Source organism: Drosophila tropicalis, unplaced genomic scaffold (assembly GCF_018151085.1).
Source record: "Drosophila tropicalis isolate 14030-0801.00 unplaced genomic scaffold, ASM1815108v1 contig_158, whole genome shotgun sequence".
Classification (NCBI taxonomy): domain Eukaryota; kingdom Metazoa; phylum Arthropoda; class Insecta; order Diptera; family Drosophilidae; genus Drosophila; species Drosophila tropicalis.
In genome coordinates, this window is record NW_027172602.1 from 13,469,988 (window position 1) to 13,482,736 (window position 12,749).

General features: G+C 39.1%; 2 protein-coding genes and 1 long non-coding RNA gene across 3 annotated transcripts; all 3 read left to right on the forward strand.

The window, feature by feature from the left end:
• Positions 1-1,131: 1,131 nt before the first annotated feature.
• Positions 1,132-1,781, forward strand: LOC137587301 (uncharacterized). Its single transcript, XR_011033915.1, has 3 exons — positions 1,132-1,264; positions 1,327-1,619; positions 1,682-1,781. It is a non-coding gene; the product is annotated as an uncharacterized lncRNA (long non-coding RNA).
• Positions 1,782-7,633: 5,852 nt separating this feature from the next.
• LOC137586935 (uncharacterized) lies at positions 7,634-8,633 on the forward strand. Its single transcript, XM_068303143.1, has 2 exons — positions 7,634-7,783; positions 7,837-8,633. The coding sequence occupies exon 2, from the start codon at positions 7,903-7,905 to the stop codon at positions 8,479-8,481; it is 579 nt and encodes a 192-aa protein (XP_068159244.1). The 5' UTR covers positions 7,634-7,783; positions 7,837-7,902; the 3' UTR covers positions 8,482-8,633.
• Positions 8,634-10,696: 2,063 nt separating this feature from the next.
• On the forward strand, positions 10,697-11,459 carry LOC137587089 (uncharacterized). Its single transcript, XM_068303343.1, has 2 exons — positions 10,697-10,807; positions 10,867-11,459. Exon 2 carries the CDS (start codon positions 10,947-10,949, stop codon positions 11,346-11,348), a length of 402 nt encoding a protein of 133 aa, XP_068159444.1. The 5' UTR covers positions 10,697-10,807; positions 10,867-10,946; the 3' UTR covers positions 11,349-11,459.
• The last annotated feature ends 1,290 nt before the right edge of the window (positions 11,460-12,749 follow it).

A 12,749-nucleotide genomic window follows, 5' to 3' on the forward strand; every position in this document is an offset into this window, starting at 1 on the left:
TCATTTTGATGGTTGCCACTGTATACAGTGAGTGCCAAAATGTTGCCTTATTTCATTTCTATGAAGAACCAACAACAAATGAAAAGCTAACGAATGAGTTCTTACATGCAATGTGTGTTGGCTCTTAGTCTGTCGTCATATATACACCACACACACACCCACACACACTCACCTCTATATAGAGGTATACGCGTTTGTATGTGTGTACCCATTATAGTTTGTATTTCTTGTGGAAAAATAAAAATACACCAACCATAGTTGACTTTATTCGTATTCGTTTTAAATGAAAATTAATTTATGCAAATCGATAAGCCAGTCACACACACACACACATTTACAGAATGAGTGGTTAGGGGGAGTGTGTTAGTATATAGTGTCCCCTAGCAGTCACTAGGTGGCGTTTCGACTTTGATCAACCCCTTGAATACCAATCAACTCTCTCTCTTTCTCTCTCTCTCTCTCTCCACCTACTAACCATTATTTTTTGGTTAGTCACTGGTCAGGCAAATGGTTAATTGAAGTCATTTTTCTAGCCCTTGTTGTCCCAAGGACTGTAACACCACCAAATTGGTCATGTTGCTTACCTTTTTACGAGTATTTACGGTGTTTTTTTTTTTTTTTTTTGGTTTTGTTCTTTCCTCGTTGCTTTATTGAAAGGTGATAACAGCCCTTGGTCAGACAGGGGCCAGAAGGGTGGTGCTTAGTGTCCTTTGGTCGGGGGTGGTCAGAAAGTGTTAAACGGGGTTAAGTTAAGCCATAAATGTTTGTCCAATTGTGTCCATGTACGCACGGAAAGCGTTAATGATAAATGGGAATGAAATAGACATTACATTAGATGTCTCTGTGGTCGAAAGAGTCAATACCCAAAGGAATCAATCAAATAATCATGGGCTACGATGGAAAGTTGAAAATGTCATCAAACTTTGAGGTTCTTTTAGGTCCTTTTGGAACTTCCCAATCGACTTCAATCACAATCATTCTGAGTTTTTTTATATTATACATTCAGTTAGGGGCAAAGCGTTTTGTGTTTTTAAAACAAAATCAAAGTAGTCGGGTATTTCTCCTCAAGTAGGCCTTGAAATCCGAATTTGTTCCTTTCGAAATATCTTGTCGAATTCTAGACCGAACAATTTCAGTTCGATACAAACACTGAAAGCGTAAACAACAGTCTTACAACAATTAAGAATATTTGCTTTTTACATACTTTTAGACAGACAAAATGTTTAAAATTTTGAGTAAACTTTGCTCAACTTTCTATTATTGGGTGAGTAAGAGAAATATCAATGTCTAAATATTTATTTACTTTCGCAATTTCTTTTCATTTAGATCGTACATTTTGTAAACATTTTCAATGTTGGTTTCGGCGGCGAAAATAATTGGATTCTGCCCAAAGTCGAGGAGCCGATTCTAGAAAAGGAAGACAATTCGGTGGAAGAACAGTTGACAACAGATGATAGCGCCCTTGACTCGGAGTCTCTATCCACAGAACAAAGCTCAATTATTTTGGATAGTGCCAAATCGATGAATGATCCAAAGGAATGTCCAAAGTGTCTTAAAAAATCCGCTGTGCCCGTTCCAAAGGGACGTCGTATAAACAATGTCTGTTAAAAGGCCAAATGGTAAATTTGTCATCCGAAAATCGGAAAGAACCACTCGATAATTTTGTCTCTTTGTGTTCTAGTGTTGATTAGTGTTGATATCTGGAAGCTATCTGGATATCCTGCTTAGTTTCTTAAGGACTTTTGTGTTGTCTAAATGTTAAAATAAAATTTCATGGTGAACTCTTTCGTTTTCTTTTTGGCCAATCTGTTGCTTCCTCTCTCATATCGAGAGTTCTCACACTAAGCACAGCAATTCTATGGAATTGTATAACCATTACTTAAACTAAAATAAAACACCGAACGAACAAACAAAAAATTAGCTCTAACCGCCATATTGCCCGCCATATTAGTAAATCTTTGTCTCTTTCTCTCTGTCTGTCAGTCGGACGGTCGTATCTTTTATACGTTTTCATATTTTGTAATAAACTTGTATACAGATTTTAATTAACTTCACACGTTATATATGCAATACCACCAGATCCCCCCTCTCCCTCTCCACATAGTCCGACAAAACATGACCCTTTTTTTTACCACTTAACTGATCCATATGAACGGTGCTTTTTCAGGTGAGAGGGGGGTATCCATACAGCCATCCCTTTTCAACACACACACTTACACACACACACACTTTTATACGCACAACCATTCATATTTTAACGAGTTTAATTTGAAAAACCTTTAAAGGTAATTAACGTATATTTTTGGCAGTTTTATGGCATGTTTTCTTCTGTCATTGCATTTGCTTGAGTAATAAGACAAAAAGACTAACAAACCAACAACAACAACAAAAGGTAATAACAAGTCAAGAAAGAGACACATGATGAATCAGGTATATAAGTACATATATACCTGCATACGTGTATATACATATAAATATGGTTGACAAATGGTGGAAGGGGATTCGCGGGAGGTCTGTTTGTTGGTATGGCGAAGCAGGCAAGCATTATGGCCAAGAGCCGGAGAGTGTTTAAAAAATTACTTAATTGTTGTGATAAAACCTGGCAACAACAAAGCCACAAAGGCACCTCTCTCCCCTTTCACCCACCAATACCGCAAACAGACAACGGGAGAGAGCAAATTGAAGTGATCAGGTTTTAAATATAAGTTTATTAACTAAGGGCACAAAGCTTCTCGAATATTCTTAGATTAAATTAGATTAAACAGAGATATAACCTTTTGCAATCGGTTATATATAGGGTAGATTAACCAAAAGAATATGTTCATAGAATCCTTTCGAATAGTTTTTCATCGTTTTTCAGTCATGTTCTAACTTTTACATTGCATCAATGTAAATCGATCGATTGTCTTTGTTCAAAAAAAAAGTTAGGCATAATTAATTTTTAAGTATGATGATGATATAAAAACTGAATTGGGTTTTGAATTTAGTTTCCATACACTGAATTATGCGGGATGCATTCATATTCACTTAGTCATTCGTCGTCATCATCATCATCAGCATCAGCATCGACGACTCAATGACTTGAAAGAGCTTCGCTTAATTGATATTTTGTGATCTGTATTTCGTTTGTCTGTGTGTGTAGTTAGCCTCAGTTTCAGTCTCAGTCTCAGTTCAATTTCTGGTTTTGGTTTTTTTAATCAGGAAGTTTTTAATTGCGTCGTACAGCGGCCATCACCTCCCCCACAACCATGCCTCACTCCGCCAACATTTACTTAATTGAATTATTTCGAAGGCAGCCCAAAAACAACAAAGAAGAAATCGTCGTCAAGAAATCAAACGATTTCTTGTTGTTGTTAATTTTTAATTTGACTTGCTCAAATTGGTTAATAAAAGAAAACAAAAAAAAATATATATATAAGTATATATATATCGTAGGTATATACTTTCTGTTCTTTTGTTTGATTTGCCTTTTGCACCCTTTTCATTCGCCTTACCTGTTGGTCAAACGGGTATATTAGTGAACATTAAAGGCTGAGATTTCAAAGTTATCCTTTCGTATTACTTAATCGAATCGTATGGAATTGCTTTAGTATGATCATCTTGGTCCTTGGGATTAACTTATCGTGGGTATCTTTGAATCGGCTACTTCACGCTTTGATTTGTCTATGACTACAGGGTATTTCTTTCCTTTTTTGTTCGCTTAACTGTTTCGATTTATTTTCCCCATTTTTTGTTGCTTTGCATTATTAAAAGAGTAAACAGGCGACTTGCCTCTGACCCACCGCTAGCCACCCACTCCTGAAGCGCCGCAAATTTATTTTTTTTCTTACCCCCGTCCTCTCCGTATTTTTTGTTGTAATTTTTAAACAAGGCAACAGCAGGCAGCTGCCTCACGCAAAAATGATTATAATTTCCTTTTGGCTTTCACCCATTTTTTTTCTTCTCTAGCTCTCTCTCTCACTCTGTCTCTCTTTCTCGCTGGGTAATCGCCTTCGATATGCCTCGACTTCGACGGAAACGGAAACGTAGCCAGAAAATGCGACGCCCTGTAGGCCGGCCCCAACCCTTTGACTATCCACAATACCCCCCAACCCCATCTTCCATCTTAACCCGATACCGAGTTGGGTAAGCCCAACCAATACGCCCAACCATTGGCTGTTGTTATTTTTCTGGTGTAACAATAAAATTTTTGTATCCTTTTTTTTTTCTGTTGGACTCTGTGTTATTATTTTTTTCTACTCCTTGTGTTGTTGTTGAACAAAATCAAAGGCTGCAATACACCGCCCAACCATGTCCTTCTAGTCCTTGTCGTCGTCGTCTGTTGCTGTAGTTAAAAAGAGTAGAAAAAGTTCGTTGTGTGGGGGGTGGCGAGCGGGGGGGAGAAAGAAAACGAAACGAAACGAAACGAAAAGAAAGGAAACCAAATGAAAGAAAGAAACCCGCGGCCACAACCAATACCGTCCAACAATTGTTGTTGCTGGTGTTTCATTTGTTCATAAACTTTCAATAACTATACCCTGGAATCTCTAGATGGCAACAATCCGAGCACCACTTCGACTGGTCAAGGGTCTGATCACTTGGTCAACACTTTTGAATTAGAAATCCTTTGAACTATACTTACTTGATCATCTTTTATTCTTTAGGACTACAGAACTAGATCTAGAACACCCTGAAGATAAGTCATGGATTTGGATTTAGAGGATAACTCCATGTCGATTTGTTGAAAGAATTTTCTTTTTCCCTTTCCCTTTCTCAGTTTTTTTTTTTTTGTACTTCTTTTCGTTTTGCTTACTCCTTATTAATTTTGGTGCAATTTTTCGCCCCTTTCACTGGCGCCTCATCCCCCCAATACCCCCCCATGCCACCCTATCATGTGGTAGACGGTTGGGCTTTATCATAATTCATTTGGCGTTGTTGTTATTTTGATACCCTAACCATAGTACATCCCTACTATAGATACATAACATTGCAAAAGTATTTACATAATGAAGCTAAAGTAATGCAAGGCAACAATTACATTGTACTTACTATGAGATTCTCCAGTACAAATCAATTTGAATCTAAATGTACGGTCTTGTGAGAGTGTAGAAAGTGCGGTGCTTTGAAAGTTTTACCTTTCTCACTGGCTTCTTGGGAAAGGCGGTTCGGCATTAATTTCTATATTGAATCCTTTTTTTTTCTTTTTCGGTTTTCTTTTTGCTTTTTATTATTTTATAGACTGTCTTCAGACGGTTGCGTGCTGGGCCAGGGCGACGGCTGGCGGCAGTTTCCTTTTGCACATTTAAATTGGGGATCTATTCAACTTACTAACCAATTTTCATCATCCAGAAACAAGAAACGAAACAACAAAAACAAGAGAAGAAAACGAAAGAAAATGTTGTCACGGAAGTTGACATTAAACAGAAATTCAACCGAAAAAAACAACACACACACACACACACAACCAAAAACAAAGAAAACAACAACAACCAAATAAATAAAATTAAATAAAAGTGTGGAAAAGTGTGAGGCCAGCAACTGCGGTAGCCACCGCTCTAACAGTGGCAATCCCAGCAAAAGACATTCACCATACTCGAGAGTGTGGCCAAGAGATACTTGTAGCTATCCCCACCACCAGCCCTTCCAGCCCTTCACCTGCCCCACTGTCTCCCTGTGTGCCGTCACAACCTTTTAATTGTGGTAAAAATGGAGTAATGATGGACTGACTCTTCACGTCGGCTCGACTTTTGGTCTTTCGGAAGTTGGCATTTTTAGTTAGTATTATGTACTATTATTGTCTTATTATTTTAGTTGCTCGAGCGGCCTTAAACAAACTGAAAGTTCGGCTCAACTTGAAGACGACAAGCGGCTGGTGTGGCTGGGGGAGCGAAGTGAAAGAAAGATAGAAAAACATAGAGAAGAGAAATGGGGAGGGAGAAAACCTTTCTACACAACCACATCCGGCGTTTCATTTTCGGAAGTGTGTGAATAGAGCTCCCACACGTGAGTTTCAAGATTGAGCGACTGAAGGAGATGGAGCTGGAGCTGCAGATGGAGATGGAGAAAGACACGGCAAGAGCGCGAGAAAGTTCACTGGGTCATCTACAGGCAGTACGAGAAAGGTGGCTACAATAAAACAAATTCTAATAAACTATAAAAAAAAAAGATATAAAATATGATCATTTAAGAATCCAAGTTAAGCTGCCAATCAATAGAGCTACAATCCGGTCTTAAGAAGTCACATTTGAGACAAAAACCTTTCTGAACATAGAAACATTTACCGGAGGAGTACTCAATTTAAAACTTTAGTCACTTATTTCTTTAACTAAAGAGTGAAGGACCATATTAAGAAATGCTTTTGATCAAATGTGAAATTTGCTCCTTAAAGTATGCAATACTTTGGAAAAGTATTCATTGTGTTTAACATACCTTAGAGAGTAAAGTCCTCCCATTTCAGATCCGTTGAAATCGGTCAAAAGGTTAGGGCTGACCTCTCTTATATATGATTTATCTCAAAATCAATATCAAATTTCTATATGTATTTAATGTATATTAGTTCATATTTTGAACTGCCTCCGATTAATGCATATTAGAATTTCAATTTCTACCATTCTGACTTCCAACTTTCAGTTTTTTTTTTTCAGTTTTTTTCTGTTGTTTATTAAAATTCGCATGTCGTCGAATTTGACATACGCCTGTCAGACCCTGGAAATTACATTTTTTTCTTTATATTTTTTGTGTTTTTTCTTTTTTTTGGCAGTTGTATTTTGTTAGCCCTAATAATAGGTAATACAACACATTTTTATTCGCGCTCTTGCATAACTTTTTTTCTTATGTATTTCCTCCTGGGTTTTTTTTTTTTTGTGTTGAGGGTCGCGCTGGCTGTCCACAGAGGAATATTGTGTTGGAGTGGATGGGGGTGGTTGGTGGGGTATGATGGGTTCTAGTGGAGGTGGAGGTTAGCTAGTATAGCTTAGTCCATCAATCATCAGTCACATTTTCAGTGGCAGCGGCGCAGTCGTCGTCGTCGTCGCAGTAGCAGTCGCAGTCACAGTCACAGTCGACGTTGCGCACTCAACGTAACATTCAAATCAATCAAAATTCAAGCCAAGACGACGACGACTTCTAACTGCGAATTCCACCCGAACTCGGCTCGATTTTTTTATGCAAAACAAAAGAAAAACCCGTAAATATAATTTTTCATCGAATATGGGTGTATGCATATATATATATACAAATATGCATGTCTGTATGAGTATATGTATATGTGATGAAGTTGTTCGGCATAATGAATAATGTGCAGAGTTGGTGACCTGAGTAGTGGTGGCAGTGGCAGTGGCAGTGGGGGTGACGATGGTGGTGGTATGTCCTAGTGGTGATGGCGGTGGGGGAGGTAATGTTCATATGGCGTGCACCCAAGAACCCAAAATAACAAAAATTTAATCCATATGGCATACAAATACAGATATAGAACTTATCGTCATTCAGCCAATAGGCTAAGAAAAGTCTCACATGATCATAGCAATCGGTTTTTATTTTTTTTGGCAAATCCATCTGAGTTGAAAATCCCACACGATCAAAGCAACCTGGTTTTTTTGGCAAAGTAGGCCTTGACATCGAACCTTTTCGCCCAAAAATCCACATAAGGTATGCCCGACACCAACATTATTCAGTTAGTTCTTGGAACTTCATTCAGAAACATATATAAGCCTTAAAATTTTATAAATTTGTAGTGAACAAAACCACAGAAAAATTAAGAAAAAAAGTAAACAAAACATTTTGTAAACTCTTGATAAAATTTTCCGTAAGTCGACGGTCAAACGTAAATTCAGGATAACAAGCAATCCCCTTTTCCAGAACCTCTTCTAAGGATATTTTATTCTCGGGACTCTACTGGGACACCCATCTCCACGAGCGGAAACAATGTCAGCTACAAAGATTCTTCGCACACGTCAACTCCTGGGCTCGATGGCCATCAACGTAATGACCGGACCCTGCAGCATTCGCCAGCACATGTCGAAGGCATCGCTCAACTGTTCCCGTTATTGCCCACCATCGGCGACTTACCGTCTCGTCCATGCCTCACGGGCCTTCGCCGCCACCCGGGATGTCATCGATGAGTTGGAAGCGCCGGTGCCCATGCCTATGCCTTATAGGCGCGCTGAGTGTTTGCCCATGAAACGCAGTGAACAGGAGCAACGGAGGTTGACAAAGGCTCTGAGTGCAGAGAGAGTAAAGAATCTTAGCAGGCGGAAGTTGCAGCATCAGAAGGTTCGCTGTTTGCCCTTCAAGCGTCCGAGTGAATCTGAGGCCAGGGAATTCGGGAGTCGCCGGTATTCCTCTGTGCAGGATTTACTGAGGACCATGAGTGAACCGCATCAATTGGCCAACGAGTTGCTGAGCTTGGCCAAGGAGTTGTCTTCGGAAAAGAGCAAGAATAAAAGGCTTCAGGAGGGCTATCAAGATCTGCTGGAGCAAATGACGATTAGGGGAAAAAAATAGAGAGCACAGAATGAACAAAAAAAAAGGTTTTGTCACGGAAATTTTACATTTTGGCGTACAAATCAAATGCAGGATATTGCTTAAATTTATTCAAAATTTTTACTAATGTCACATTTTTCTCAATACATTATGTATATTGGCTTAAACGGTAATCCCCGACTTTTTCTTCCATGGGTTTAAGAGAGATCTAGGTGTTAGATGAAGATGTCTATTGGTGTCCTTTTATTCAGCCATGGGCCCGGTTTAGAAAGATCGTATGGCCTCTTAGGTCCTTGGTAAACTTTTAATTTTAAGGTGACCTGAGATAATTCATAGCGATGAACAACAAAGACTTCGTTTACTAGTTTTCGTCTAAAAATACCAGGATGATCGCATATAAATTATAATTGAAAATGTCCATACACTTGTCTGCCTGGATGGCTGTGTGCAATCTGCTGATAAAAGAACACAAAAAACAAGTATCTATGTATATGACGATGACAGCAGCCGCCTCAGAGAAAGACCAGAGGGGAACAGAGACGGAGAATCTGTGTGTGTGTGTGTGTGTGTGAGAGAGACAGAAATGCTGATGATGACTTGATTTGAAATTTGAAATGATATTTTAAGAATCATATGCCCCGCCGCTAGCTCCTGTGCCCCGTATGGATGCCATGCCATCCGCCGAGTGTGTACACTGAGATACTTGTCCAAGTGCCTCGATTTGCACATTCCCGGCACTCCGCACCGCTCCTCCGGTTTGCTCTTATCGCCTGTTTGCCTCGTGGGCATGTTAAATGTCATTTAATAGTTGACAGTTGCACTTGCTGTTGCTGTTGTGATTATTGCAGTTTATTTGGTTGTTGTTTTGTCCATCTCCCCCATCTCCTCCTCTTTAGCCCCCTCATAAATGCCCACCGCTCTTTACGTTTTGTTGTTGTGGTTTCTGTTTTTGTTTTTGTTTCTCTTGCATTTACGAAAAAATGTATGTGTAGGTGGTTATAAATTTATGTGGTTCGTCGTTCATTTTCGCTCATTTCATGTGCCCGGCGCGTATAAATTCTTTTGAATTTGGATTCGTTTTCCTTTAATAAAAGTAAATTTTATTGCTTACACTAAAATTTGTGCAATGATGCAGATCATTTGCTATGCAAACATCCCATATATACAGATACATTCATAATGTATAGAAATACATCTTCTATTAGGCCATGTATCGAAAGCATCCTGTTTTCCATTCAATATGCATATGATATGCAGATGTATTGAGGTCAGCAGAGCTTTTTCCAGTTTCTTTTACATGTGAATACGTTCGTATAATATATGCCACCTTAAAGCGATCTTTGACTTGGAAAGTTTCGCTTTTGGCAAATCATAAATGCGACCATCAAAAATGGCGCCCTGCCGGTGGTCATGGATCACAGAGCACCACTGCGATGACTCTCCCCCACACCTCCACACCCCATCCAAAAACAAAACCTTACCAAATTTCACATAGATTAAAGCCAAGAGTAACGACTTCACGATACTTAGCAGCAACAACTAAAATATCAATAGAAACTATAGCGAAAGAATCTTATACATATGAGAACAACGATATAAAAGTCTATTGAGATGTTATTTGGCTTAAAATAATGCATGATTCTAGTTTCTCTTGTCTTGGTACTAGCATTTCATATACTCTTCTTACTCTAGGGTATGAATAACCAAAATTTAAATACTGTCTAGGTACAGTTGACTCGGATAAGCTGACTCAGTCAGTCAGCGAAGCGTAGGGCCTTCCCCTGCCTGCCCCGCCATCGTACCAAAGCCACTCCACCATCCCTCCTCACCCACAACTCCCCGCCTTCCACTATGAATTAAATAAACGCTGAGTCTTGAGTTCAAAAGTCTTATCTATAGGTGCTGCTCAAGTGGCTGCTCAAATTCCACCTGCTTGTTGGTCTTTTTTGTGTTTTTTTGTTTTTTAGCCATTTTGGAATTTCGTTTTCTGGACGAATGCGTCTAATGTGAGCTAACACATAAAGTGCCATAACTAAAGGAAAAATGGAAATAGAAAATAGAAACTAAAGAACTACAAATATGATGCCCATTTTGAGGTTTTCTAGCTAATTAGCTTGGTCTATGGGAAACAAATGGATGCCCCAAAACTCCGCTCCGATTGGAACAAATCTCACCTGATCAAAGCAATCGGGTTTTTTTGGCCAAGTAGGCCTTGACATCGAACTTTTTCGCCCAAAAATCCACATAGGGTATGCCCGACACCAACATTATTCAGTTTGTTTTTAGGACTTCAGGCATAAACATATAAAAGTATAAAATTTTGTAAACTCTTGATTAAAACTTTTCCGTAAGTCGTTAGTAAAAGGTAAACGTAAATTCAGGATAACAAGCAATCCCCTTTTGCAGAGCCACTTCTAAGGATATTTTATTCTCGGGACAATACTGGACAACCCATCTCCACGAGCAGATATCTGAAGTCGAAAATAATGCCAACATCAAGGATTCTTTGGACACGTCATCTCTTGGGCTCGATGGCCACCACCGCAATGACCAGACCCTGCAGCGTTCGCCAGCACATGTCGAAGGCATCGCTCTTCTTTTCGGCCATTTACCGTTTCGTCAATGCCTCACGGGTCTTCGCCGCCGCCCGGGATGGCATCGAGGAGGTGCCAGCGCCTGCACCCAAACACAATAAACTGGAGCAACAGAAGTTGACAGAAGATCGGAATATGGAGGCTCTGAAGAAAGCTCAAGAGGTCCTGGAAAACGAGTTGGTGAACTTGAGCCAGGAATTGGAATCGAAGGAAAAGATGGGTAAAGAGCTTATTAATAAGTACGATGAGCTGCTGGAGAAGGTGTTGAACGAGGGAAGACGGAGCACAAAATGAACAACATTTATTATTTGGAACTTCGTTAAATATTCGTAAATTTGTAATAGCATTTCAAATTCTACAAGTAAACCGCTAAAACTCTGAAATATACGGAGGCATCACAACATATTGGTTATTTGAGTTATTAATTGAAACATTCCAACTTCAGCAACCCCCAACTCTCTCTCTCCCCCTCACCTAAAAGTCTTATCTGCTCGAAATCCACCTGCTTGCCTGGTTTGGTTATTTAGCCATTTTGAATTTCGTTTTCTGGACGAATGCCTCTAATATGAGTTAACAAAAACAGAAACAAAAACAAGATTAAACAAATGGAAATAGAAAATAGAAATAAAAAGAATATCAAATTTTATGCTCATTGTTAGAGGGTTTTTTTTTTTTTGTATTTTTGGCTAATTAGCGTGAGCCATGGGAAATTATGTGAATGCCCTAACAGCCGCTCCTCAAGCGCCCCCATTTCCACCCGCAGCATATGAACTGAATTTCTTTTGATGCATATATAATGCCAAGTCCATGTTGGACTTCGCTTGGTCGGTTATAGTCGGGTTAATGTTTGTTGCTCTTTTGCATAAATTACGAATATTTACGTGATGTCGACCAACAAATGGGCCCACTATATAGAGCGATCGTGGTTTCTGGTTTGGAAACTGTAAAAATATGGATATATATACCCCTTATAAGGGGTATTTGGTTCCCATATTGATTTTCTTTTTTAAAAATACTTTTCGTTTATACCTGAAATAAAGAGAGACACAGAGAGTTGCCTCTTGTGAGCGTAGACATATGCCCCATTCAATGGATTGCAGGGCATCAGCAAAGTTTTGTTTCTTCTTTGTGGCGGAGGGGCAGAGTTTTGGCGAGTTATTAAAGCGTAGATTTGACTACCTACTATTATAATGCGTATATTGTTTTAAACTTTAGCGTTAGAGATTCACACTAACAAAAACAAAACCAACAACAAAAATTAGTTATGCCTGGCATTTAGTTTATTATTATTACCATTTGTTAGCTACCTTTTTGTGTGTGTTTTTTAGTTTGCTCTCGCCTTTGAGTTCAATGACTAATTTATGAAAGTTGCCAGCGATTCGTAGATACTTTCACCGACAAAGTAATCGCAATGAGATGAGCCAGCGATTAAGCCGAGGACTTCCAGGAAGCAACAGGTCAGTGATTAGATTTTTCGCCCAATAGAATTTTCATATTTGCTTGTGAAATTATTTGTGCCGCAATTTCTTGGTACTTGTTTATCAATTCAAAGTCCTTTCTCTCTCTCTCTTTCTGGCTCGGTGGTACCTGTGGTTAACCTCGAACTGCTAATGAGAGCAGAGCAAATAAATAGCAGGAGGTCGGTCGGTCGTGTGCCGACAAAAGGATCAAAGTATTGTAAATAATGCACAGATC

Bases quoted from the DNA above. Each gene is read 5' to 3' on its own strand.
- LOC137586935 (XM_068303143.1), top strand. From the start codon at position 7,903: ATGTCAGCTACAAAGATTCTTCGCACACGTCAACTCCTGGGCTCGATG.
- LOC137587089 (XM_068303343.1), top strand. From the start codon at position 10,947: ATGCCAACATCAAGGATTCTTTGGACACGTCATCTCTTGGGCTCGATG.